General features: G+C 37.8%; 1 protein-coding gene across 2 annotated transcripts; it reads left to right on the forward strand.

Moving 5' to 3' along the window:
* Nucleotides 1-1,955: 1,955 nt before the first annotated feature.
* CGRRF1 (cell growth regulator with ring finger domain 1) lies at nucleotides 1,956-27,914 on the forward strand. 2 transcript variants are annotated; one of them, XM_032482077.1, is made up of 6 exons: nucleotides 1,956-2,188; nucleotides 14,602-14,741; nucleotides 20,143-20,320; nucleotides 20,475-20,622; nucleotides 26,152-26,259; nucleotides 26,528-26,669. In XM_032482077.1, the coding sequence occupies exons 1-6, from the start codon at nucleotides 2,085-2,087 to the stop codon at nucleotides 26,588-26,590; spliced, it is 741 nt and encodes a 246-aa protein (XP_032337968.1). In that variant the 5' UTR covers nucleotides 1,956-2,084; the 3' UTR covers nucleotides 26,591-26,669. The 2 variants fall into 2 exon arrangements, with proteins under 2 accessions (XP_032337968.1, XP_006185491.1); XM_006185429.3 differs by having other exon boundaries at nucleotides 1,958-2,188; nucleotides 26,487-27,914.
* The last annotated feature ends 53 nt before the right edge of the window (nucleotides 27,915-27,967 follow it).

Genomic DNA, 27,967 nt, shown 5'->3' on the forward strand with positions numbered 1-27,967 from the left:
TGATTTATTTAAAAATCCCTTTGATGTTGTTTTAGTGGAGTTTTGGGAGAGAGCAACATTATAGGCATATGTTTAATATACCACTTTAACTTGGAACTCCTTACATTTTTGTTTTCATTATGAAAATTCTTTATTGTTTATTGCAATGGAATTGCCTTTCACATTAGCCAAGATTTTTGTTAAGCGACAATATCAAATAATGACAAAACTGAGGATGAAAATGGTGGGAGTGAAATTTGGTACAATGTTTCTGGTGAATAGTGTTTGTCCAAAGGCTTAAGACATACATACTTTTTGAGCCAAAAGTTCCTCCACCTCTAGAAATTTACTTCAAGAAAATGATTTAGCTTTAAGAATGTCATTGCAGTATTGTTTACAATAATATAAAAGTCCCACAACTGAGAACTGATTAAATAAACTATGAACTTCCATAAATCATATACATAGTCATTAAAAATTATGCTGTGAAACCAGGTTTCTCACCCAGCACTACTCAAGAGAATACACAATACATGGTCATTCATCAAGGGATAGGTGAAGCCGTAGGACAAATTTAGCTCATCTTCCTCCAGCAGTAATTTTATTGGTAATTTGAGAGAGTGGAGGGACTACTAGTTATCTGTCCCTAGGTCCTTTGTCCTTTTCTTCCGTGGTTATAAAACTCTAATCTGTAGCAAGGGATGTTGCTGCTCAGAATACAAGACTGCATTTCTTTGTCTCTGTGGTAGTTAGGTGCAGCCTTGGGACTAACCACAAACCAGTAAGATGTCAGTGAAAGTACTGCGAGAGATTTCCAGGGAGGCTACCCTGATGGAGCTGACCCAAGGAGGACGAAGAGGGGTGTGAGCATTCTGCTCCCTTCTTGTAATTAAACGTTTCTGCTCAGTTAAAAAAAACCCATATATTATATATATACATGTATACATATATATACATATGTGTGTGTGTGTGTGTGTGTGTGTGTGTGTGTGTGTGTATAGCGAGAGAGAGAGAGAGAGAGAGAGAGAGAGAGAGAGAGAGAGAGAGAGGTGTAGGTGTAGGTGTAGGGGGAAACCCTGAACAAAGCAGGGGTAATCCAGGTGTAACTTTAATTGATACCCGCGGTGCCTTCGCAACCATGGATTCAACCAACCATAGATCGTTTAGTACTATAGGATTTACTATTGAAAATATCCTCCTGTAAGGGTACCCGTGCAGTTCAAACCTGCATTGTTCAAGGGTCAACTGTATATACGTATGTGTATACATATGCACATATACACACAAACACATAATGAAATTTTAAATTATTATTAAAGTGAAAATTAGTACAAGTTCAAATATCTAATTCTGATCTGAGAGGTACAGAGGGAAGGGAAAAAGGGATGCGGGAGGGCAGTTGATCTATTTCTGAGAACCTTGATACCCAAAGCTAATTTTCCTCTAGCATTGAATCCAATTTGAAAAGGCTGACAAGGCTCCTATAAACTGCTTGTGAGACCCCTTCTGGTGTTTCGTACAGTACCGTAAGCTCTGTAGGTAAAACAAGAGCAGGGGTGAGGTTACTTCACTTTGTAGAACTCTAGATGCCGGCCCTCCTTGTCCTCCCACGTCTGCCTCAGACGTAACGTGCAGAGTTTGAGGACGTAGACTCTGTGACGGGGGTTTCGGACTGTGCCACCTCTCTCTGGCATCAGAAGACCTTACCTGAGTCTGGGACGGAGTTGGCCCAGATATCGGTTTAGAATCTGCCGCAAAAAAGCGTGGACAGCTAGTTCAGATTGCCAAAGAAGACGCGCGCTGGATACCAATCCCAGGAGCCGGGGGCGGGGCGAGTCGGGACCCGCCCCTCTGCGAAGCCAATAACTCGGGACCGCAGCGGGAGGGGCGGGGCGAGCCGTGCAGGCGACCTCTTGATTGGTACGCCGCTTTCCGTAGCCCGCGAGGCTACCCCTACTTCTAGCCTACAAGAACTCCGGGCGAATGCGGATCTACAAAGTTTGTCCGCTCCGGGGCACCGTATTGGCTTCTACCCCGGCCAAGCGGGCCGGACTAGGCTAGGCTAAGCTGGGCGGCTGGAGCCCGGTTCAGTTTAGGAAACCCTGATGGCTGCGGTGTTTCTAGTAACGCTGTATGAGTACTCGCCGCTTTTCTACATCGCGGTGGTGTTTACCTGCTTCATCGTGACCACTGGCCTGGTGTTGGGATGGTGAGTCCCCCGGGGCTAGGGGAAATGGACGGAGGGGCAGACAGTCAGGGAGTGGGGTCGCGGCTGGCAGCAGGGGGCAGAGGAGCTGGGAGGCTGCTGGACTGGGGCTCCTTGGGCTGTTGGAGAGCCAGTGCCGCGGGCTCCGACCCGCTCCAGGAGGAAAACAAGGTGGACACCGCACCTGCATCACTGCCCTGCATCACCGCCCCGTCACCGTCGCTGCGGGCATCAGGGGGTGGTGCCGGATTGAGATATTTTACCCAGCTTTGTTTCTAGGTGATTAAAGCAGCCAATTAGGGCCTTGTCTTGGTGTTAGGACAGAGGGCTTGTACAACGGGCTTCTCTCCGGAATTGGGGCCTACTGTGTGCCCAGAGTGAATCCGTCACCTGCGGTACAGTGCACAGACGTGGACAGTAAACCAGGCTGATTGTTGTTCTTCTGACCTGAATTGAGCACTTGCCCTCAGATCTTTTCAGGGTAACTTGTAACTGAACTCTATTACCGTTTGAGAACTTAATGGTTTCTACACACATTCCGCACTTTTTTTTTTTTTTGAAGGAATATTTAGTCAATAGACCTATAAAAACATAATTTTAGAGGTGAAAGAGACCTTAGAGATAACTTACACTAAGGGGTAAGACAAGGAGAGTAGACTGTTAGATCATCCCTGAGCAATTCTTCTAGCTCAAAGATTCTAAAATTTCTCTCTTGAGTAGATGCCATTGTATCATGTTTAGAGAAGCCTTATAAATACAGCTAGTTGAAAGCATCTTACTGGTCCGTCCACTGAGGAGAGAGACATGAGCTGGATTTTGAGAAATAAATATTTTGAAAAATAAATGGAGCTAAAGGTGTATAGCAGGGGATAGAAGGCGTTTCAGAGAATATGTGAGCAAACGGCCAGAGGAGACATGCTAGTGAATAGAGCAGGCTGTGTAAATGAGTTTAAAAATACTTTGATCACATACGTGGTTGCTTTAAAAAAAGGGCACAAGCCCTTGTCAATTTCTGAAACTAGACCACCATTGGGAACTAAGTAAAGTTTTAACATTTCCACGCTGCTTTCTACCCTGCCAACAGTAGATCATAAAATTCCTTGTTGGTTAATGGGGGAAGATTAAGACTAATTGTACACATTTTGTTATTCTTGACCCATCAGGTTTTCTTGCAGTTATTCATTTCAAGAAAGTTTGAAATTGGAATTTGGAAGATGTTGCCCAAGTGAGAAAAGCTGTCTCAACACAGGATTTTTATTGATTATAATGTTAGCGTTATTTTCTCCAGGAAATGTAATTTTCCTCCATTAAGGAAAATAAGTAGTTTGATAATTGCAGTATGTCCTTAAATTTTAATTTTCAATAGGCCTAATTATTTAAAAATTAATTTTCAATTGGCCTAATTCAACTAATTAGACATCTTAACTCTCTGTCTTTAGTATTGGGGAGAGGAAAATGAGTGAAGACCATACTGATACTGAGGGTGGTATCTGTGGGTGAAGGGTAGTCAGGAACCTCATGTTGGTAGTGGTTAAGAGACAGGCTTGGGAGTCAGACAGACCTAGGTTCAAATCCTGGCTCTGCCAAATTTAAGACTTGGTTTGAAAACTTAATGATTACCTAACCACTCCATTTAAGTATGGCTTTCACAAGGGTGGAAGCCCAGGTAATTGTAGAACTTTTGGAAGTCTAAACTAAGCACATCTGAGGCCACAAAAGCATGTAAGTGCTGGTCACTTCCATCCTGATTTGGGCCTAACCAGTCATCTTGAGCCTAACCCAACCTGGGTTAGCTTTGCCCATGTAGATAACCTTTTCGCTTGTGTTTATTAGCTAACCTAAGCCAAGACCACAAATTCATTGCTCAGAAACAGTGAAAACCATCTAGATCTCATAAGAGCAACTTTCTAATAGTACCCCAGACAAAAGGTAAGCCCGTTGATCCACTATGCTTTTCACTCTTGTCATTTTTTTTAAACCTCCCCAAATATAATCCCTGTCAGTCATCTGTCCTCTCTGCCATGGTTCTTACCTCAGTACTACTCTGGGTTTCTTTCTGTTGCTTCTCTCCACTGTTCTTGTCCACTTGCACTGTGTGGGAGTGGAGAAAGAACAGGACCACCTGCTTGTTGGAATCCCAATAGCAATAGCAGAGAATCATGCAGTTGGAAGTATTGTATCTCTGCTTAACTATGTGATGATGGTTTCTGTGAGCTCTAACAGCTCACGTTCATTAAGCTCTTGCTATTTGCCAGGCACTGTGCAGAAAGGAGACCAAAATGCCACATACACCCTGTAACAGTTTCAAAGAATCGGGGACCCTGACTCTGCAGCTACTCTCCACTTCTCCTGACTACAGATTATTAAGTTATCATCTCTCGGCTTCATGCCACCCTTATATACTCTGCCATCTTTCTTATTCACTAGCTCACTGCCTCTGCGAGGCTTTGCCAGTAGGGGAAGGGGGAGTAGAAGGCTAGAGGAGGGCAAAAGGACTTGCTGCTTGCTGTTAGCTGCTTTTCCTCGTCTGTCTCACCACAGCAGCAGTGCCTCACTCTGGCATTAGCAGTTGGTCCCAGTCTATAGTTTTCCACTCTCTTAGAACCAGCCTCATTGTACCCCTTCAAAGATTTCAATGCCCATTCTGCAGATCTGAGTCCCAGCTGCATAGGAGTCTTTCCTCCAAATTTCTAAGCTGTAGTAATCCTCTTTCCTCTATCCCTTGTCCTAGGAGAGATAGTTGCTTCCTACTGTTTCCACTTCTTTGATACTCAGTGTCCCCTTTTTCGCCTTTTCAGTTCTTCAACATCTGGTTAAGACTTATTTATATTAAATTATCTGTTAAAATAACCAGTGTGGTTTTGATCTCCTAACTGGACTGCTAAATATATTGATTAAAGAATTGTTATTGAGATTGGGATCCCAGGGGGGAACCTTCAAAGATGGGATTTGGGTTTGGTCCTTTCCTCAGCTCCTTGCCAATGGGAAATAAGATTCTAGTAACTCATGGCACGTGTTGGTATTATAATTAATCAAATTACAACCTTTGTTTGATTGTGATTAAATGATTTCTGAAGTAAGTGCCTTGGGGGACCAAGAGGCTAAAGTATATGACCATCGTGGCGGTAATGAGACTACAGGGACCGAGGGATGGGCAGGATGGTTGCTTGGGAGACCACTGGAGCACTTACAGAAAGAAAATGATGAACTCAGGTCTTTAAACTCTCAGATCAAGTCTTAGAGAATCAGGGAGTCTTTATGGTTCTAAATTACTTCACTTCTTGTAACCACGAAGCTAAAAATTGAACACAGTTTTAATTATACTGGTATTAGAATTTCACAGCCGTGTTGGTGTCTCATTTAAGACACAATTGGGGAACAGTGGAGCCCTGAGATTTGGAATGGCAACATCTAAATAAACTTGGACAGAGCTGAGAATTTTGAAACCCCAGTCACTCTGAGCCTCCCTTGTTGTTGGAAGCAGCCTGTTTTCTGTGTCAGAGAAAACTAGCCTTCCCTTGCTTGGAGATCGTGTAATAACCTCCTCTAGGGCAGTTGCTTTGCAAAGGCTGTCTACACTCAAGACCTACTGCTATCGCTTTTTGCCACGAGGCCCAGATCTCTTCATGCTCCACAGGACAGGGACAAAAACCTGACCTAGTTAGAAATAGCTTAGCCCTCTAAAAGAATTACAAAAGTTTGCTAATTTGTATCATCGTGAATTTGGGTATTATTTGTGAGAATGGAGTGTAAGTAGGTTAGGCCAAGGAGGGTAGGATGTAACAATAGATCAGACTGCATTTTTTGATCTGGGTGTATTCTCAAACAATTCTGAATCTAAAGTGTTAACTCATACTTGGTTTACTGAAACTTGGAGTCAGAGGTGCCCTATATTTAATAAGGTTGAGATGCTAGAACTTTCCTGGCATAATGAAGGAATCTGAAGGCTTGGGAAGATAGGAATATTAGATTGGATTTATTATGTGCAGCCTGCCCACCTGTTCCCTTACTGCGTCCTTCAAAGGGACACAGAAGACACACTTTATGAAGGCTCTACTAAAAGAGACTGGTGTCCTTGAAAATCCCTAATGTGTCCCCTGTAGGCCGTCGATGATGGTGTGAGATGCTGCCATTATGGTGGACTTTCTGATCTGAGGTCTGGTGGCAACACATAACCAAAAGAGTCAGGGTGGACATATGTCCCATAATGGGCAGTGAGGGACAAAGTAGAGAATGTTTTGGCCCACAAGGATCTTTGACACTGGCTAATAGGTTACATAGCCTTGGGAATGAAATAGGTAGGTGGCCTACTCAATGCTACATGAACTACATAGAAGGAAAAACTCCAGGTCTGGAGCCAGAAACCTGACTTGTCACAATGGAGAGTTATGACCTTTCACCCAGTTTCCAAATCTAAGTCAGTCCATAGATGGGGTTCCCCTGATTGATGGGAAGGTCAGGTCCTCTTGAGGAAGGTCTCTGTATCCTCGGCACTGCCACGAGGATACTGTAAATCGTCCTCCAGATCTTTCTCCAAGGCTGTTGTTTCTTGGCTGCAGACATGCTCTCTGTGCTCTGCTTTCAAAATTGGGGCCAGAACTTTGCAAACATATTCTCTTGTGCTAGTTTGCTTCCTACTAGGCTCTGCCAGTGGAGGTGCTGGAAAGAATCTAGAATGCTGGAGGAGGAAGAAGGGACATCCTCTTACAGTTTGCTTCCTTTTCCTAGTCTACAGTCCTGCAGCACTGGTCATGATCCTGGCAGTGACAGTTGGCCTGAGTAGCAGCAGTTTTAGTTTATGATTTTTTCTCATACCTGGAACTAGCTTATTGCACTCCTTCAGAAATATCAGCACCAGCTGGCCAGCACTCCTACTGCAAAAGACTGGGTCCAGCTCTGGGGGATTCCTTCTCCAAGCTTCTAAATTGTAATAATCCCCAATCTTTCTTTGTTTTCATAGTCTTAGAGGGATAACTGCTTCTTGCTCAGATATCTCCGTGTCCCCTTCTTCCCTTTTCAGTCCTTCAGTACTTGGTTAGCAGTTCTTTATATTAAATTCTTTATGTCTAAATAACTGATTTGGTTTCTCGCTCCTGCCAACCCTGCCTAATACACTGACCTTGACTATTTCTCATCTCACTTGTCGAATGCTGTAGGTTGTGTGTATGTGTGATGAGGTTGGTGATGAGGTACAGATTCCTTCCTAGGAAAAGAATATAACTTTAGTTTGTATTGGCTTAGGGTACAAAATATATGACACTTTTATTGGCAAGTTATTTCTTGGAACAATCGAAAAGAAAACACAAAACGGTTAGAAGTGGCATTTCAAGCCTTAATAGGGCCTTAAGATAACATATCTAATCCCTCTTTTTACAATTAAAGGCATGGAATTTTAGAGATGGAGTCACTTACTCAAAGTCATACTGTTAGCACAGCAGTTTCCTCAGAAACAACCCTCCTCCCCTACCAAGGATTTCCCATGAATGTTTTTTATATCCTAATCCAGTCTCAGTGTTCAACTAGCCAAGTGAGGCCAACTTTGGGAGATTATACAGAAGAGAAGCCCCCCCCTCCCCACCCCTAGATTAGTAACTGCCTGTGTGTTTTCGAATTGGCTTTAGAACTCGGGGCTGAAGAGGTGATAAAAATTGTTTACTGTTTAGCTTGAAACTTTAGCCTCAAAGTAACCTTTATTCATCAGGGACTCCATGAGACTCTAACAAGGAAAGGAGGTCAGTTCTCTGATTCAGCTGCTGACAGGAAGCTTAGGAAGTGTGTGCAGGGTAAGACGTTGTACAGGCAATGTGAAGAAGTGTGGACAGAGTTGGAAGTCCCCAGGTTCCTGCTGTGCTGGAAGTTTAAGCCTTATGAACAACTGCAACGAACACTTTAGAAATGGGAAAAGCCAGAATTATAGAAAATTCTGAGAGGATTACATATAAAATTGTAACAGTAAAGAGAATGGAAAATTCTCTTAATAGGTAAAAGGGGGGCTAAGTTTATATAAAAGAGGAAGTAATGAGTGTTGAGAAACATTTATTTATTTGGTATTCCATTACTAACAAGTTGCCAAAGTGACTTTGAGTGGGAAGAGATAAAAATGAAATTTGATTGAAAAGAAAATTGGTCAATTTCTACTTTACTATTTCTTTTAATGTCATATCAGCTGAGATCTGATACACAGGACATTAATGTCTTAATCCAAGTTTTTGATTAAAAATGTGGAAAAGGTCAGATATAAGGATGGTGGCCAGAGATACATCACTGGGTCGCTGACCTATTCCCCAGCGCCAGTTATGGATTGCTAAATAGCCAGTCTCCATTGTTTGACTTCATTCCAGATGACTTCTGCATGTTGGCTTTTGAGTAATACGTTAAAGATAGAAGTATTGGTCCACATGAAATAAGTTTAAACTGTGAAAGTTGTGGATTTTTATGCAAAAAGAGCAAGTTCACGATGAGGCAGGTGGATGTAAAGGGTTTAGGATTATTCTCGGCTGAAAGCTCAACATGAGTGAGTCAGCTTATATGATGTTTAACTACTTTAGGCATAATGTTTAGGACAAGAGGTGTGGTCAGGTTATGATGTCGCTTTATTACACAATGAGTTCTATCCCTCTCACCCTCTATGTTCCCCTCAAAGCATGAGGATATCGGAACCGGGCTGGCAGAATCAGATAAGGACCCAGAGCCTTGACTAAGCACTGGTTGCTGTAGGCATGCTCAGCTAACTTCTCTAAAAGGACAGGAACACAGACCTGTCTGAGATTGTAATGCAGAAGTGTATCAGTGTTGGGACACCATTCACATAAGGCAGTCATGAAAAGCCAAAGAGCAAGAACCTAAACCCTAAAGGAAAAGGTTAATAACTTTTGTATTAAAATTAAGGGCTTTGTTAATCAAAAGATACCATTATGAACATAAAAAGGCAGACTGTAAAAGCGCTGAAGATTTATCCAATAAAGGGCTCATTCAGAACATATAAAGAATTTCTCTAAATAAGGAAAATAAAGACAGACCAGTAGAAAAACAGGGAAAAGATTTGAAAAGGCTTTCACAAAAGAGAATATCCAAGTAGCAATAATCATAAAAAGTGCTCAACCTCATTAGTGTTCAAGGAAACAGAAATTAAAACCATAGTATAATGCTACCACCTACCTACCAGGATGGCTAATCACGTTTTGACAAGGATATGGAGCAAGGGGAGCCCTCATTCATTGCCAGTGGAATGTAACCACATAGAACAATTGTTAACATTATCTACCAAAGTTGAAGAAGCGCAGACCTTATGGCCGAGAAATTCCATTCATAACAAAAATGCATGTATGTGTATGTGCACTGAGACCCTTGTATGAAAATGTTCATATAGCATTATTCATAATGGCCAAGACGTGAGGACAACATTAAGAGTGGAATGAATAAGCAGATTATGGCATGTTTATATAGTAGAATAGTCTACAGCCACAAAAATGCGCTATGAATAGACACAAGAATGCATCTTCACCTTCTCCACTTTTTTGGTACATGGGGAGGAGAGAGAGGGAGGGAATAGAGAATGACTGCTAATGGGCACAGGGTTTCTTTGGGGGATGATGAAATGTCCTAAAATTAGATTATGGTGATGCTTGCACTACTCTGCAAATATACTAAATACCAATGAACTGTACACTTTAAATGAGTGAGCTGTAAGCAATAAAGCTGTTTTTTTTTAAAAAAAGAATGGATCCTCAACATAATGTTATAAAATAGGAAGTAAAAGTATACACAGCATGCTTCCACTTATAGAAAAATTCAAAAACACGTATACTAAATTATAGTCATTGAAGTCAAGATAGAGAAGGAAGGGGTAGTACATGGGAGGTGACACAAGGAAACTTCCTGAGGGTATTGTTTTGGTTCTTAACCTGAATAACAATTAGTTTGTTATTCAGAGAAGTATTTTGTGTACTTTTTAAAAAAAAATGTATGTTATCCTTCACAGTAAGACGGTTATATAAGATAAAAGGCCAACAAACTGAGCAAGATTCCTAACTTCCTAACACTAGTTTTAAGAGATGTATATAAGTCAAATCAAGGACCTTAGGATATTAAAAACCGTAGACCCAAGATTAAGCACTAGGCAGAGAAATTAAAAATCTAGAAAAAGGAATTTCTTTTAACGATAAGAATCTGCTTTCCTAACTGTTGATGTGATGCTGGGCCAGGCAGCCTTGAATGAGGATGCTGAAAGAGGAGCGGTACGTTACATGTCAAATTCTTTGTCCTATTCTGAGGTGTATATAGAGCAGATATGGTATATCCTTCTACAGCATTGACTTTATGTAAAGATTTGGACAAATAGCATTTTTATATTAAAACCAGATACATCATGGAGTATATAAAGAATATTACAAAGGAATTTTACACTCATGATGGGCTGCTTCCAGATATCTTCCCAAAGCCCTGCCTTTTTGGGGTTTCTGGCTCCTACACCTTAAAGGATTCTTTAATTGAAATTTTTAGGTACAACATTATAAAGTACCTGAAATACAGTGCTTGAACCTACATGAAAATGAAGACCATGAGACCTGAATTCTAGCTTTTACTACTGGTACTGTGGGTATAAGGGGATGTAATGAGGAGTATGTATAAAGTGGTGTTTTTCTTGCTTTTTTTTTCACTCCAAGCGGTGAAGGAAAGAAGGAAGGAAAGGGAAGGTGTTATGGCTGTCATAGGAAGGTTTTACTTTGTGTCGTACAACTCCATATGCCTGACATAACCTTTAAAATGTACTGGGGCAACCAGTGAGCAGTGGAGGCAGAAGCTGTGAGGTCACTGATTCTGAGGATCAAAGAGGAGAAGTTACTGAATTTGTATTTTCTCTCTGTCCACCCCTAACTCCATCATCTACATTACCATTGCCAGCACTTACAGAGTGCCAAGTCCTGCTAGAAACATCTACAGGTGGGAAACAGTTACATAGAGGTTGAGTGAGTGCTTCAGGACACATGGCTCTTAAATGTCTTGCTCCTGACTTTAGGAGGAAAGCAGTTTTTAATTAAGTATGATCTTAGCTTACTTTTTTTTATTGCTGCCATTTGTCCGGTTGAGTAAGTTCTTTTTTCACATTCCTAGTTTTTTTTTAAACACCTTTATTGTGGTATGGTTCCTGTACAATAAACTACATATGTTTCAGAGGTACAGTTTGATGAATTTTGATAGATGCATACACCAATGAAACCACTACCACAATCAAGACAGCTAACATTTCCATCACTGTCCAAGAGGTGCAATTTTCAAATTCCCAATTTCCTGCTTTGCTAATGGTTTCTATTAATACAACACACTGGATTTTAGCAAGCACTTTTTCTGCATGTATTGGGAAGATTATATGATTTTTCTTTTTTAATATAGTGGATTACATTTTTTTTATTTATTTATAAATGGAGGTACTGGGATTGATCCCAGGACCTTTGCATGCTAAGCATGTGCTTTGCCACTGAGCTATACCCACCCCCCTGAATTACATTACAGTTTAAATGTAATGTTAAGCCAACCGTGCATTCCTGAGATAAACCTAACTAGGTCTTGACATATTAACCTTTTTGTATATTGTTGGATTTAATTTGCTAAAATTTTTTTAAGAATTTTTGCATTTATGTTCCTGAGTAATACTTGTCAGTAGTTTTCTTGTATTGTCTCTTCTCCTCCTCTGTAGACTTCAGTATGTTAGACTGCTTCAAGTTGTCCCTCAGCTCACTGATGTTTTGTTTTTTTGTTCAGCTTTTTTTTATCTTTGTTTCATATTGGATACTTTCTGTTGCTGTGTCTTCAAATTTACTAATCTTTTGTTCTGTAATGTCTAATGTGCTTCTAATCCCATCCAGTGTATTTTTCATCCAAAACATTGTATTTTTCATCTTCAGACAGGGATTTGGGTCTTTTTCTATATCTTCCATGTCTCTACATAATATACTCTATCTTTACTTACTTTCTTGAAATATGGAGTATAGTTATGGCAATGATTTTGATATCCTTGTCTACTAATTCTAGTATCTGTATTATTTCTGGGGTCTATTACTATTAATTAGTTTCTCTGCTCATTGTGGATCACATTTTCCTGCTTCTTTGCATGCCTGTCGATTTTTTATTATATGCTAAACATTGTGAATTTTACCTTATTAAGTGCTGGAGTTTTTGTATTCATGTAAATACTAAGCTTTGTTTTGGGATTCAGTTAACTTACTTGGAAGCACTTTAATCTGTTAAAGTCTTGCTTTTCAGCTTTTTAAAGTGGGAACAAAACAGCCTTATCCAACTATGCTATAAAATTAAAATCATCTAGAGTGAAATTTCATTCCATTTGTTAATTTTATTAGCTTTTTCTTGGCCTTAGATTTATTCATGTGTTTTGAAATTTTAGTTTGCAACCTAAATTTTAGCAGAAGTCGCCCACTCCCGCCTTGTCCTCACCCTTACTGTTTAATCATTTTATAATAGCCTCCACCCAGATTCCCAGACCCCCACATCAAGGACTAGGTCTTATAACCACAATTCTGTCCCATATTGACATTGGCCTAAACCAACTCCTGGATTCAAGTTGTGAACCTGGCTTTGACCCTTGTCTTGAGTGGGCAACCTGTGAGGCCTTCTTACTGTGTGAAGGCTTCGTTGCCACAGGCTGCCTGCAGTCAGACTCAGAACCCATCAAACCGTTGGATCAGCCTTACTCATAATTTATATTTCTTTTTTTTTAACATTTTTAATTGATTTATAATCATTTTACAATGGTGTGTCAAGTTCCAGTGTTCAGCACAATTTTTCAGTCATTCATGGACATATACACACTCATTGTCACATTTTTTTCTCTGTGAGTTATCATAACATTTTGTGTATATTTCCCTGTGCTATACAGTGTAATCTTGTTTATCTATTCTACAATTTTGAAATCCCAGTCTATCCCTTCCCACCCTCCACCCCCCTGGCAACCACAATAATTTATATTTCTTTTCCTTTTCAGATTCATAAAGATTTGTCTTTGAGCCCAGCTATGTCTCTTTTTTCAACATTTTATTATTAAAATTTTCAAATATACAGAAAACTTGAGGTATACAGTGAATGCTCATATAACCATGACTTAGGTTCTACAATCAGCCTTTTGCTATAATGTCTTTATTACATATCTGTCCATCCCTCTATCCACCCATCAGGCCACCTTAATTTCTTGATCACTTCAAAGTGAGTTATACTCTTTTTAAGTACTAAAGCATTGCATATTATTAGCTAGAGTTGAATATTTGTTTTTGTTTTTAGTTTTTTTTCTTTTAAAATAATGTTTATATACAGTGAAATGTACAAGTCTTGTGTTTTCAAACCTATCTTCCATACAATTCAAACGCCAGTCGATAGAGAACATTACCATCACCAGAGAAGTTTTGCTTGTGCCCTTTCCCAGCCAGTCCACACTCCTATACCCCTAGTAACCACTGTTCTGTTTTTTATTTCTACCATAAATTAGTTTTGCCTGCTGTAAACTTTCTTATTATGGAATCATATAGTGTGTACTCTTTTATGTAAGGCATCTTTTGCACAGTATGTTGTTTTTGAAACTTCTCCATGTGGTTGTAGTAATAACTTATTCCTTTTTTATTGCAGAATAGCAGCACTCTCGGCTTGTTTAAACACACCACTGTTTGTTTACTCATTTCAGTGGGATCCCTTTCATTTCTCTTTTTATTTTTTCAGTCTGTCATTGTTAAGTGTTTGGAGAGAAAAGAGTGCATTAAAGTATGAACCAAACTGTGCTATCTCAACCTAAAGTCCCTCGGTTCAACTAATGTGTTTTCATTTTAAGTTGTTTTATTTAAATTAAATAAACGTAGCTGCTTTCTACTTTTATAAGGAATTGAGTTTAGACCCTTCTGTTTTCCCTCGAAGTCTGTTCAGTATGCATTATCGCATTTTTACATGAAATTTAAAAGTAGAGAACGTAGCATGTAAATGAAGGGCTATATTTGGTGTTTAAAAGCTCTCTTGATCCATAAATAATGTCAAGCAGTCTGCATATTAAATATGTATTTGTTTTTCATATCATTTAAAAAATTCAATAATTCTATCATATTTTTGCCATTATTTTAGGTACATTTTATCTCTAATCATGAAACTCCCTTTTAATCAACAATAATTAACAAAGAACTCTTTGTTTTCGAGATTGTGTCGATTCAGCCAGCTGACCAACATATTGCAATTCTATGGGATCTCTAACCTCTTAATTCTGGATTAATTGTGCAATATAATGTAAATTTTTGAGTAACTGAATCTCTTTTTCTGATACTTATGTTAAAAGGAATAGCTAATAAAGCACAACATACTTTATATATAACAAAGTTTCAATATTTGTTAAAATTACATCTTATTTTGTTTTTACCTTTCTTCAGGTTTGGTTGGGATGTTCCGGTAATTCTGAGAAATTCAGAAGAGACCCAGTTCAACACAAGAGTTTTCAAAAAGCAAATGAGACAAGTCAAGAATCCTTTTGGCTTAGAGATCACCAATCCATCTTCAGCTTCAATTACAAGTTGGTGGCTATTTTCTTAAGATTTTTCTCACTTTCTATGCCCCTTGTTTAGCCCTTTAATTTTCTTTCTCTATTGCTTTCCCTTCCTCAGACTTAACAGACATTTATTGAACACCTATTTTGTTTCAGGAGTTGTACTACATTACACAGATACAAGACTAATAATTCACAAACCTTGCTCTTAAGGAACTTATCATCTAGTGGACAGAGGCATTTGTATGAGAAGAATAAAGTATCACAGGTGTTAATATGAGAAGTCTCTTAGGACACCGTGTCATTTTCACTGGTCTTCAGTGCGGTGAGAAATGTAAGGATGTAGTGTAAGAATAGGTAATGTAAGGTGCTACCCTTCTGAGGAACAACCATCTTTTCATCTGAAATTATGGCGTAATTTAATATTATGTTGGTAAGTGGGAATGATAGATGGTAGTTGTCTGTTTCTGTACTTGGGAAAATAAATTGTTTGCAAGATTATCTAGGAAAGAGAAGTAAAATAAAGAAAGAATTAAGTTTGCCAAGATGGGGAGGCATATGCAAGAACAGCTTCATAAAGAAGAATGTGCTGTCTGTCTCTCTCTTATTTTTCTTTTCTCCTCCTTCCTCCCCCTTTGTGTGTGTGTGTGTGTGTGTGAGAGAGAGAGAGAGAGAGAGAGAGAGAGAGAGAGGGAGAGAGAGGGAGAGAGAGAAAGAAAGAAAGAGAGGGAGAGAGAGAGATAAGTAGGTGTTTATTTTGTGGGATTGGGAGAAATTCTAGATAGAAGGAGAAGCATGAACAAAGTACCAAGATAGAAAGAATAATACATTAGAGAAACAGTAAGTAGTTTGTTGTGGATAAACCATAGGGTGGGACAGGTAAGAGAGAAGAGTTAAGGAAGACTCAAGTTCTTTGTGTGGGTCCTCCCCAACAGATCATATTACTGAGATAAGGAGTGCTGGAGGAATAGCAGTTTTCGAAAGAAAAGTACTGAATTCAGTTTTGAACTTCTGGACTTTGAAATGCTTTGTGACAGTTAAATAGAAATGCAGAGTAAGCAGTTCTCCATACAGTCCTGTACAAAGATCTCTGGGCTAAGACTCTATCAGTTTTTACACTTGCTCACATTTCTGGTACCTTAGAAACAAACATCCCAAAACTTCTTCCGCTTTTCATCTTATTTTAGCCGCTGTCCCGTCTCTTCTTCCCTTCTCGGCCAGGCTTCTGAAAAGTAGTTTGCGCTTGCCTTCTTCTCTCAGCCTGTTCCCTTTCACTCCTCAGATCAGTGCTGTCTGATTTTTGCCAGTATCCCTGTACTGAGATGGCTTTCTCCAAGGTCACTGATTACAACTGCCGCCCCCACCTCCAGTCCCCGCAGTTATAAAATCCAGTGGACGCTTTTCCGTCCTGAGGTCCTGAGTTAATGTTCTCTCTGCAGTATTGAACAGAGTTGGCCTCTTGACACCCTGTCCCTTGGTCCCTGTGGCCATTCTTGCCTGGTCATCTTCCTGCCTCTGACTTCCAGAATCAGTTGCCAGCAATCAGTGTACATAGTCAGTAGAGATTATCAACCTTAAGTAAAGCTTGATTTATGATGAAAAAGTACAAATTTCTTATTTTTCTTCCTTAGCTGTAAATACTATACTATTACCCAGTAAATTAAAGGGAACTAAGGACCTTTTTTCCCCCTCAGTGGTGGATAAGGGGTTCATTCTGACATTTTTCACTTAGGAAAATCAAACTTCAAGGTAGGACAGAGAAACTAAATTTGTTTAGAAAACATGCCTGATTAAAATGTGCCAGACAGTAGTGGTTTGGTGACCTCTAACCTCCGTGGACATGCACTTAAACCTGCTATAATGTCACATCTGGCTTCTGAGCAAGATTGCCAAAAAAAAATCTACAAACACAATGCCGTCCTTCCTGCAGCAGCGTACAGAAGCCTGGAAACACTGACAAAGAAGAACTGATACAGAACTGAGCAAGAACTAACACACTTGTGAGGCAGGATGTGTAAGGAACTCTGTTAATCTGCCTTCCATGCAGAAATAATCTCAAATAGAACCTGCCCTGTAAATGTTAGAAGCAAATGAAAGATATCCAGTGAGAGGGAGACCTCTCTGCTATGCCCAGCACACTAGGTGCTACCAGCAGTAGCGTTACTGAAGTACATGAAGGAAATTTTGTGTGCAGACTTGTAGTATGCTTATTGAAGTATTTTAGTTTTTAAAATACCTATGCATATCACTCCTTGTCTTCTATGGGGGAATAAGGGAAAGGTTTTGTTGGGAATTGTGCTCGGCAGAATAAAGTTCATTTGTTTAAACCATGAAATAGTGGATGTCGTTAAAGATGTCTAACCAGGACACTGAGATAATATTCTGAGCAATAATTGTGCCATTGTAAAAGGTTATTTCATCTGATGTGTAGATAGATAGTTTAAAAATCCAGGTCTTTTTTCACCACTGTACTTAAGATGCCCGGTGCATAGAGGAGGAAGGGGGAGCATCTGGAGACCTGATTTACTTGAAAATAAAGCAGAGAATCAGTTTTAATCTTAGTTGTTTAGTTCTCTTTACTAGGGGTGAGTTGTTGGGATTGCTTTGTTGTTATTTAATGATTCTGTACTTGGATTTATGATGTTTCCATGTCCCTAATGTAGAAGCCTTAATGACATTAAAAGAAGTGCTCAGGATATATTAGTTGAGTTGAATTAATTCAGTTCAGGAATTCTGCTGTCCTTTTGCAAACAGCTGCCTCGTGTTTTGGCAAGATGACACACATGGCATTTGGGGAGAAATTTGTGGACCACTATACCCACAACCTAAAAATTTTGTCTCCCAAGACTCTGGTTTTGTTATCCTCATGCACGACCTCCTTGTCCATTGTTCTCTCTCAGGGATTCTTCAGGGTTTGTGGCTTTTCTGCCTCATTGTTTCTCCTTTTTTAGTGGATCAAGTCATTTAACTATAGTTCTTTTTTTTTTCTTTTTTTTTTTTCAAATTTTTGCAGCTCTCTCTCTTGCACTATGCTTTACTTGGCTGTCACAGTGAGGCAGGTAAGGGCAGGCTGAGAGAAATCACATCCATGCTGCTTCACTTAATTTAGATTCTGAATTTTCTGGTTTATGGCTGTGTCCCAGTTCTGTTAAAACTATTGATCTGAGATGCCACTGTGTGTGCACTGAATGTAGAAGACCAAGAAACTGTAAGAATGAGAACTCCCTCTGCCAAGGAAGTGGGAAAAACTAAAGGGAGAACAGTTTTGCAATAGTGGTATTTGAACTATCACCAGTGAGTGTAAATCAGGACATTCTCTTGTCAGTGTATGTAATGGAAAAATTTATGAAAGACTGTAGAGAATAGAATTTCATAGTTCTGTAGTTCTTTTTGTTAACTTATAATATTAATTTCAGAGATACATGGTAAAGTATGATTAATATCCATTTGTCAGTAGACTCTGACACTCTCCCCATTGTAGTCAAGTACACAAGTATGCAAGTCTTGTATGCAGCTCTGAATCTCTGGAACTCTGATTCGTTTTGCGAAGAAACATACTGGGTAGTTTTCTATGTTCTAGAAGTTGAGGGTTTTTTTTTTTAAGGCTTATCCTTTCATTGTTCTTTTTAAGTATAAATAAACACATATATATGGATATCCTCTCCTGTGAGAGAAACAGTAGCATACTGTAAATACCTTACTTTCTTCATTTAACAATATATTCTGAAGATTGTTCCACAGTACTTTATATAGATACTTTGATATGGCTCATTTCTTTTTTAAGAGTTGTAGTACTTCACTATGGAGTATTCCATATTTTATTCATTTAATCCCATATTGATGGACATTTGAGTGGGTTCCTGCATTTTGACATAACTAGTACTATGTATATACATCTTTTCACATTTTTCACATTTTTTTGCCAGTAATATAATAATATTAAGAAATCATTATCTGGGTTTCTTTTTTTTCTCTCTCTACTTTTTTATATGCCATTTCTATTTTTCCTTTTCTCCTGTCTACATCCAACTTTTTTTTTTCTTGCCTCATGTTTTGTAGTTCCTTAGTTACATAAAGTATGTGTGATTTTAATATATATATATATTTTAAAATTTGTTTTAATGGAGGGTTTTTCTTCAGCTATTTGACAAGTAATTGAAAAAAAATAGCTAAACGAATGTTCCATTCTTGAATTAATACCTGATGTTTGGAATCATATAAAAATTTGAAGTCAAATTCTGTTCTAATTACCTCTGTGAAGTTCCTGCCCATTAAGATTTTTGCTTAACTATGATTAGGAATTGCTGTAGGTTGCTGCTACTGTACATACTCAGAATCTGTGACTCTGTGTACATTCTACTAAATACAGAGAAGAAAACTGAAAACTCAGTCAGTTTCTGGTGTCCTGTAGAGCATCTGCTTGTGTTTGTGTGTCGTTTTCCAACACAGACTTTTGATCACGTTTTTAAAAATATGTAATGTATCAATCAAAATTCCTATTAGCAAACAACAGAAATGACTCCAATAAAAGGACATTGAGTAGCTTACAGAATTGCCAGTAGCTTTGGGGAGCCAGAATCGGAGACCAAGTCATTTCAACCAGGAGCAATGACTGAAACCATGCCCTTTTGGTCTAGTGAGTACTCCACGGCCACTGAGTACTAGATGTTGCAGCTTGTACTGCCAGTAGTATGAGACACTGGATGTTGCTGCCCTTGAACTTGATATTGCTACAACTACCATGAGCGAGGGAAAAAAGCACGTAGGTGGCACATAGTAAATCCTATGTAAGTGTTAAGTAAATACGTAAAACTGTATAAGATAATTTGTGTGTCTGCTTTTAATATGTATATCCACTTAATCAGGTTTACTTAAATTGTGGTATCTTTTATTATGATGAAATCTATTTTTATATATAGTGGCTAACATTTGCGAATCTCAAACTCCCAAATTTAAGGCTAAATTTCTTTTTAATATATTTCCTACTCCACTGATCATCTTGTGGCCCCGATGGGTTGTATGTATCCACTTTTGGAGATGGCTCTATTGCTTCTTGTAGTTAGGATTATATACACTATTAGAGTGATAGGTTATCAATTGTGAGCTATATTTCAGTTTTTGAAATCTATGTGGGAAAAGTCTTGAAGTCATCCAAAAAAATCATATTTACAATTTCCAAGCATAAATGTAAAATGTTGTAAATTAGTTTACTGATAGCGCTTCAAATTGTGTAGACATTAAAGTTTTTATATTTTTTGTGTTTGAGACCATTTCCTTCATTTATAGGCACATACCCTTTAATGAGTTCCTTTAACTGCCATCAGCCTGGCCAGCATCCAAAAGGAAGCTTTTGCTGCTCACTATGTATAATTGTATTAGAAATTACTTTAGGTAATTTTCTTCTCTTTGTCTCATTTGTTCTCTACAGCTGGCATAACTCTGACAACAGATTGCCTTGAAGATAGCCTCCTTACATGCTACTGGGGGTGCAGTGTTCAAAAATTATATGAAGCTCTGCAGAAGCACTTTTATTGCTTCCGAATAAGCACTCCCCGAGCATTGGAAGATGCTCTGTATAGTGAATATCTCTATCAAGAGCAGTATTTGTATCCTTTTATCTGTTACATCCATTAACACATGAAAATTTTAGACATTCAACTTTTTATGGATAAAATAGTGTTTTCTAAGTTATTATTTATCCCCTTTGGTATATTGTATTTTTGGTTATATGGACAATTTACCTTTACATCTTCAAAAAAGTATTAAAAAGGACAGCAAAGAAGAAATATATTGCCAGTTACCGAGAGATACTAAGATTGAAGACTTTGGTATGGTGCCCAGATCTCGCTATCCAATGGTAGCACTGTTGACCCTAGCTGATGAGGATGATCGAGAAATTTATGATATTGTAAGTAATTTTAAAATTCTGGAGCATTATGTGACTTTAAGTGATTTGGAGGATGGATCTTCATTACCTGGTGAAACAGAAAAAGGTTTTGTTTTGATTTCTGAGGATACACATTTGGCCTGGATACATTTTTCTTGAAAAATGAATACAGGGGAAGCACACTTGTATGAGTTTTATATGTGTAACACTCTTTCAGAGTATGACTTGTTTTTTTCCATGTGGGTTGCGAGAATATGATTTTATTTAGAAAATAAAAGATGTGGTTGAATTACATGAATTTCATCATTTTGTATTCTGTCATGTTTGCCACACAGAAAAGGTCTGTTGGGGAGCATGTTTATTCCTAATATTTTTAGCGCTGAGTAAATCAGAATTGTCATGATCTGATGTGCTTGAAATCAAGACAGAGTGTCCACTCTTTTCTTTGCTTGCTTGCAGCCATCTTGTTTCCATCATCCCCCCTGCTGCACCTACGTCTTCTATGTGTTTGGTCCCTATATTTTCAGTAATGATTGTAATCTCCTTTCCTCATTATGTGCTAATTATTTTAGTCTGGTGGTTTATCCCTACTAGGAAGATAAATGCATCTTAGAGATCTAAAAGGACCTGAGCCCTGGCATTCCTTTAAGTATGGTAGAAGCTTATGTATGAAATAAACTGTTGGTGAAATCCTTTCATGGTAAGAATGCTCTGAGACACAACTTACTTCTTCTCTGAAGTGCATGATATAGATATGTTCATTAATAAAGATATGGTAACATTTTTTTGACACTTTATAATAAACAAAGTGTTAACTTACTTACACCTTCTAACAACCTTGTGTGCTAGGGCGAGTATCCTTATAAACACTGAAGGAGACTGAAGAAAAATCCCAGCCATTCAGGAAACGAGAGATGGAACTAGGGCTTGATTCTGAGCCTGTATAGTTCTGTGCCAGTATCCTTAGTTTCTAACAGGAGTATCTCCCTGAAACAAGCATGCATTGAGCTTTGGAAGGTGGAGACCCTAATTGAGAGAACTAGACCCTGCTCACACGCAGTTATGCCTCTGTTGTTTTGGGAGTGTTTTAATTTTATCAAATTGAAGTTCCACTGAACTGAAGTCAGTTTGTTTTTTTTCAATAAAAGTCATACTAACAGCAGTGTATTTCCAGAACCTCACACAGTGCCTGGAACATAATAGGTGCTCAGTAAATTGATTAAGTGGAAAAAAAGTCATACCAAGCAATGTTAGTGAGCCTCATAGAACTTGACAGCAGAGCTCCTAAGCAGTCTCCAGGAGGGCTTTTCCGGTTGCCTCCCTCCCACTCTTTTCAGCTGAAGATGAATGAGTAAGACCTGTTGAGTTGGTATTGCGTATTTCCAGGCTGTATTTCCTGCCTTTCCGTCCTTTACTCTGCCTACCTGGGAAAGGTAACCCGCCTCTCACCACCATGTGCCCCATCTCTTCTCAGCTCCCTGCTTCTTTCCTTCCATTTGAAATAGAAAGCGTCAGACCTGTCACCTTCCTGCCAGCTTCCCCTGTGCTTCCTTTGCTGCTCGCTGCTGGTGCTCTGTGTCTACCTGAGGTTCTCAGGCTCTTTGTTTTCTAACTTTCCTCCCCAATCTAAACAGTGAAGGAGTGTGTGTGTGTGGATAAAATAATATATAACATAAAATTGACCTTTTAAACCACTTTTCAGCGTACAGTTCAGTGACATTGTAAACTGGGAAAGATTTGCTCTCAGGCTGTGATCCAGCTGGAATGAGGACCACTGGCCCAGCTGCGGTTGTGGGAGGCGTGTTCCTGCAGGGCAGCCTGGGCATCTGGCTATCCAGGGTTAGCAGCCCTTTTCTCTCTTCCTTCGTATCCATCTCCCTGCCTGGGTCCTTCTCTGTGTCTTCTGTTCTTGTCAGGAAGCTCTCTCCATTTTTCCCTGTTAATCCTTGCTTCTCCATCTCTTATCTCTCAGACCGGGCTGAATATCAGAACTAAAGCATATTTTGTATTAATGTTCTCTGTTCTTAATTTCAAAAGTGAACTGGGCATTTGGTTTTTCAATATTTTATCTGGGTCAGAGATTCTAAATTAAAAAAAAATTTAAACTCTCCCATTCCTATTGTAACAGTAATAAATTACATTCAGATCATGTAGTTAGGAGCCAGTTTGTTAATCTAGGTAGATAAAAGAAAGCGGGGATTGTCATTGCAAGATCGTGACTTTAAATTTTTTTCATTTTTACTAAATTATATTAGTATGTAATTTTTTCTGTAGTACTTAAATACTACATGTTTGTGGCAGGAAATAGATTAGAAAATCTAGGTAAGTCAAAAGGGAAAAAGTAAAATCACCTGTTTTCTTTCATTCAAAGATAACCACTACGGATATTTGTGTGTATTTTTCTAGACCTTTGTGTATGTAATTTTAAAACAACAATGGGATCAAATTATACATACTATTTTGTGACCTTTCATTTAATAATATGTTTTAAACATCTTTTTCATATCAATTGTGTATCTATGACTACATATGTATTTATGACTAGCATAATAGTAGCTTCAGAGGCTTTTAATGTTAAATCAAATGGCAGGATTGTTAGTAACAGATGATAACATTACTATCTTCTATGAATCCTGTCATTTTGATTTAGTATGAAAAGGGTCTGAAGTCATTGCCAAATTAATAAATCCTTATGAAGCTGTAAAGAATATTGTAGTTTTATGAACATAGTAGGGTTGGGTTTTTTTTAAATTTTTATTTGGACATAATTTCAGAAACTTGCAAAGATAAAAAAGTAAAAGAACACCCATACACCCTTTACCCAGATCTCCTATTGTTAATTGTTAACTTTTGCATCATTTTCATTATTTGCCCATGTATATACTTGTGTATGTATGGGTATATATATTTTTAATGAATTGAGAATAAGTTGTATACACAATGATTCTTTACTCCTAAGTACTTCAGTGTGTATTTCCTACTAATAGGGATCTTCTCTTATATAACTACAGTATATTATCCATTTGATAAATCTAATGTTGGTATAATGTCTTATCCAATCTATTACCTATATTCCAATCTGTCAGTTCATCTAATAGTATTCTTTACAACGTGTTTTCCCCTCCAGTACAGATTCTAGTCTAGAGTCAGATAATGTACTTGTCACGTATCTTTAATCTCCTTTAATCTGAAACATTTCCATAGTCTTTTTTTGTCTTTTATGACATTAGCATTTTTGAGATACGGTCACGTGCACACACTGTTTTTGCAAGGTAGAACATTCCTCATTTTGTCTGATGTTTTTTCACAATTAGATTGTGTTGAGCATGTTCAGCCAGTGTACTGCACAAGTGATGATGTGTGCTTTTCAGGGCATCACTGGTAGAAGCTCGCGAGTTCTTCTCCCTCATTGGTGATGTTAATTTTGCTCTCTCAGTCAAGGTGTTATTTAATTTCTCCACTGTTTCCTTTTTTACTTCCTTTGCAATAATAAGTCTGTGGGGAGGCACTTTAAGACCAAACAAATATCCTTCTCTTTATCAAAATTTCCTCTTGGATTTAATATCCATTGATGATTCTTAACAGTTTTTACCTTTACCATGAGAATTGCAAAAATGAGTATTTTCCAACTCCAGCCCTCCAGTTGGCCCTTGGCATCCTATTACAAGCAAGAGACCTCCCATTTATTTCTTTGTTTATCTATTTGTTACCCTCATGGCCTCATTAATTCTTTTTCCCCTCAGTGGTTTATAATTCATTACTGGATTTAATTACTTGGTGCTCAAAGTGCCCTCTCCCTACTTTCTGTGCAAAACTGAGGATTTATAGTCAAAAACTTTGTCCATAGATTACTCAGATTAGTTCTCCCAAAAGTCAAAAAACTATAAAGAGGTGGACTCAGATGTTGCTCTCATCCCTTCCCCCATTTTCACACACCCTAATCCTCGTAGCTGCTTTCTGGTACATCCTTCCTATGTTTCTTATTGTAATGAAAAGAAAATACAGGTATCTATTTCTTCTAATTTCCCTTTTCTCTTACACAAAAGGTAGCACACTTTGTATACTATACATGTTCCTGCTTTTTTCACTTCGTAATATTTCCTGGAAATCACTCCAGATCACTTCTTAGAGATATTCCTTACTCTTTTTTTCCAGCTGCCTAACACTCCATTGTATGTAAGGGTATATTGTACTAATTATTCAGCCAGTCTCTTGTGCTTGGACATTTAGGTGGTTTCCAGTATTCTGCAGTAAATATTCCTGCACTGAATAACCTGTGCATATGTATTTTAGTATTGTTGAGGCTGTGAGGTTGAAAGGTAAATAAATACGTATCTTTTCATCACATACTGCCAAGTTCCCCTCCATTGGAGTTGTACTTTGGAGTTGTATCTTTTATTTTATTTTATTTTTTTGCATATTTCCACCAGTAAGATACGAAAGTGACTACTTCTCCATAGAGTGTATTGGCACACTTTTAAATTTTTGTTAATCTGATGAGCAAGAAATATCTCACTGAAGTTTTAATTTGCATTTATCATATTGTGAGTGAAACTGAACATCTTTTAATATGGCTAAGGACCATGTTTATATCTTTTTGCGAATTGTCTGTTCACATCTTTGGCCCACTTTTCTATAGGATTTCTGTTTACTTTTTCTTCAATTTTTAAAAGTTCTTCATAAATTAGGGATATTAATACCTGGTCTCTGATATACATTGTGAATATAGTCCAGTTTGTCATGTATCTTTTGACTTTGCTTATAGTGTTTTTATCATGCAAATTTACAATTTTTATGTTCAAAAACCTAAAGTTAGATTTGTCAAATGTATCTGCCTCTGGGTTTGAGTCATAGTTAGAATGTCTTTTTCTACAGTAAACCAAAGAGAAATTCACATGTTTTCTAGTATTTGTATAGTTATATTTTTCACAGTTAGCTCTCTTATGCTCTTGGAGTTTATTCTTACGTATGGTATGAGGAATGCATCTGATTTTCTGTTTTTCCAAACAGCTATCCCAGTTGCCCCAGTACTTTTTATTATTAAGAAGACTCTCTTTGTCTAGTGATTTGAGATGCCACCTTTGTCATATTTGTATATGTAGTTGGGTCTGTTTCTGGACTGCTTATTCCGTTCCATCCATCTGTCTATTCATGTGCCAGTACCACACTGGTTTAACCTGGGAGGCGTTGTAGTATGTTTTAATACCTGACTGGGCTTAGTCCCCCTCATAGCTTTCTTTCCAGTTTTTCCCTAGCTATTCTTATGTGTAGTTTTTTCATATGGAAATTTTATAGTTAACTCATGAAGCTGTGTAAAAAATTCATTGTTATTTTTGTTTAGATCACATTAAATTTGTAAATTTGAGTATAAATAAAATAACTCTGGCAAAAATATGTAACTGATTCCTCTTTAGTGACTGTAATTTAAGGAAATTTTTATAAGTTTTCTAATTTATCAACCTCTTATTTTTATTTGAAAAGTGTTTTTCACATATATGTGAAATAATATAAGGAGGTTACATTCTGACTGGTGTTCAATTTTTATTTTAGATTTCCATGGTGTCAGTAATTCATATTCCTGATAAGACTTATAAACTCTCCTGCAGAATATTATATCAATATTTACTCCTGGCTCAAGGTCAATTTCATGATCTTAAGGTAAGTTGTATCCTGTAGTCTTATCTCTGTCTTTTTTGTTTGCAGAATTTTAAAGTATGACTATTTATAAAGAGATAGTAATACTTCTCAGTTAGTTATCATAGAAGTTAGCTATTATTTGCTGTTGGATTTTCTGGCTCATACATTTTTAGCAGCTCTTATGATCCTTGGATTTGAAGAGTAATTGTCATTGTAATTATCTTTACATTTGTTTCTTTGATTTTCAGCAACTTTTCATGTCTGCAAATAATAATTCCACTCCCTCCAGCAGTTCCTCTCCAGAGCAAAAAAACACAGACCGGAGTTTGCTGGAAAAGGCTGGATTATCTGAAACTGAAGTGGAGCCGCCGGAGGAAAACAGCAAGGACTGTGTTGTTTGCCAGAACGGGACCGTGAACTGGGTGCTCTTGCCGTGTAGACACACGTGCCTGTGTGATGGCTGTATTAAGTATTTTCAGCAGTGCCCAATGTGCAGGCAATTTGTTCAGGAATCTTTTGCACTTTGTAGTCAAAAAGAGCAAGATAAAGACAAATTGAAAAGTCTCTGAGGGTATTGTCACGACTGAAAAGTATACTTTCCACTGAAGATGCAAAAATTTATATTCTTGGAATTAATCATAACATGGAATCTACAGTGTTAACCATCAGTGAAAATTCTCTTCTAACTTCGTATTTGTATGGTACATGGATGGTGAAAATTAATTTATTCCTTGCTATTCAGTATGGCAAATACTGGAATCCTGTTCTGTGTTAATGTATAAAAATTCATTCATCTCTTGAGAAGAATGTGAATATTTGGCCTTTTATCAGCTAGAGGATTTCATGTAATGTCAATTAGAAGAATTCTGAAAAGCAATCCACCTAAAATTTGAGGAAGTAAAAGTCTTAAGATTTCTGAATTTTTTTCCTTTGACATAATCTGAAGTGCAATTGGGTAAAAACTGAATTCTTCTTACAGTAATTGTATGTTCCCTGGTTTACAAAAGAATTAGAAAGGGGTTATAATATTAAATCCTTTCCTGAAATATCAGTTTCTATAAATATCCATCTGTTTGGCTTCTAATTTTCCTGATAATCATTGTCACATAAACACAATTATTTATGTTAATTTTTAAATATAGCTTCTTAAATCATAAATGCAAGATATAATTCTTAACTGTTCTCAGTGTGTCATAGATTAAAATGATACTCATTTATAGGAAGCAGATATATAAAAAATGGATAATAAAATTTCTTGGATAATTAAATTTATTGTCAAATATGATTAGATTAGCAGAATGTGACCTACCAGGGAAGATCTGTGACACTTGCAATGCCTTACCTTAGATTTCCTCCTGTACAATGAATTCATACAAAACTGGAGGGGTTTTAGAGCCAGAAAAAATCACCATAGAAAACAAAGAACTGTTTTTTTTCTAGTGTGTTTTTTATTCCAAATAAACCCCATATCCTTCCAAATAGTAAATCACTTTGTTCATCCCTTGTTACATCCTCTTTAAGAGTTGAGGAACCTGATAGTCAAAAAAAGCCCCATTCCCTGTTTTTCCCAAGATGACTAAGAAGAAAAAGGTAAATCAGAACTTCCTGTTTCTTCAGTGGAAATTACCTTCGACTCACCAAGAAATTATATCACAGCAAATAAACTGTGACATGCAGGGAGATTTCCAAGCCTTTTTTGTCCTGTTTGTGTTAAGAACAATGCCTTATC

Source organism: Camelus ferus, chromosome 6 (assembly GCF_009834535.1).
Source record: "Camelus ferus isolate YT-003-E chromosome 6, BCGSAC_Cfer_1.0, whole genome shotgun sequence".
In the NCBI taxonomy this organism is placed as follows: Eukaryota; Metazoa; Chordata; class Mammalia; order Artiodactyla; family Camelidae; genus Camelus; species Camelus ferus.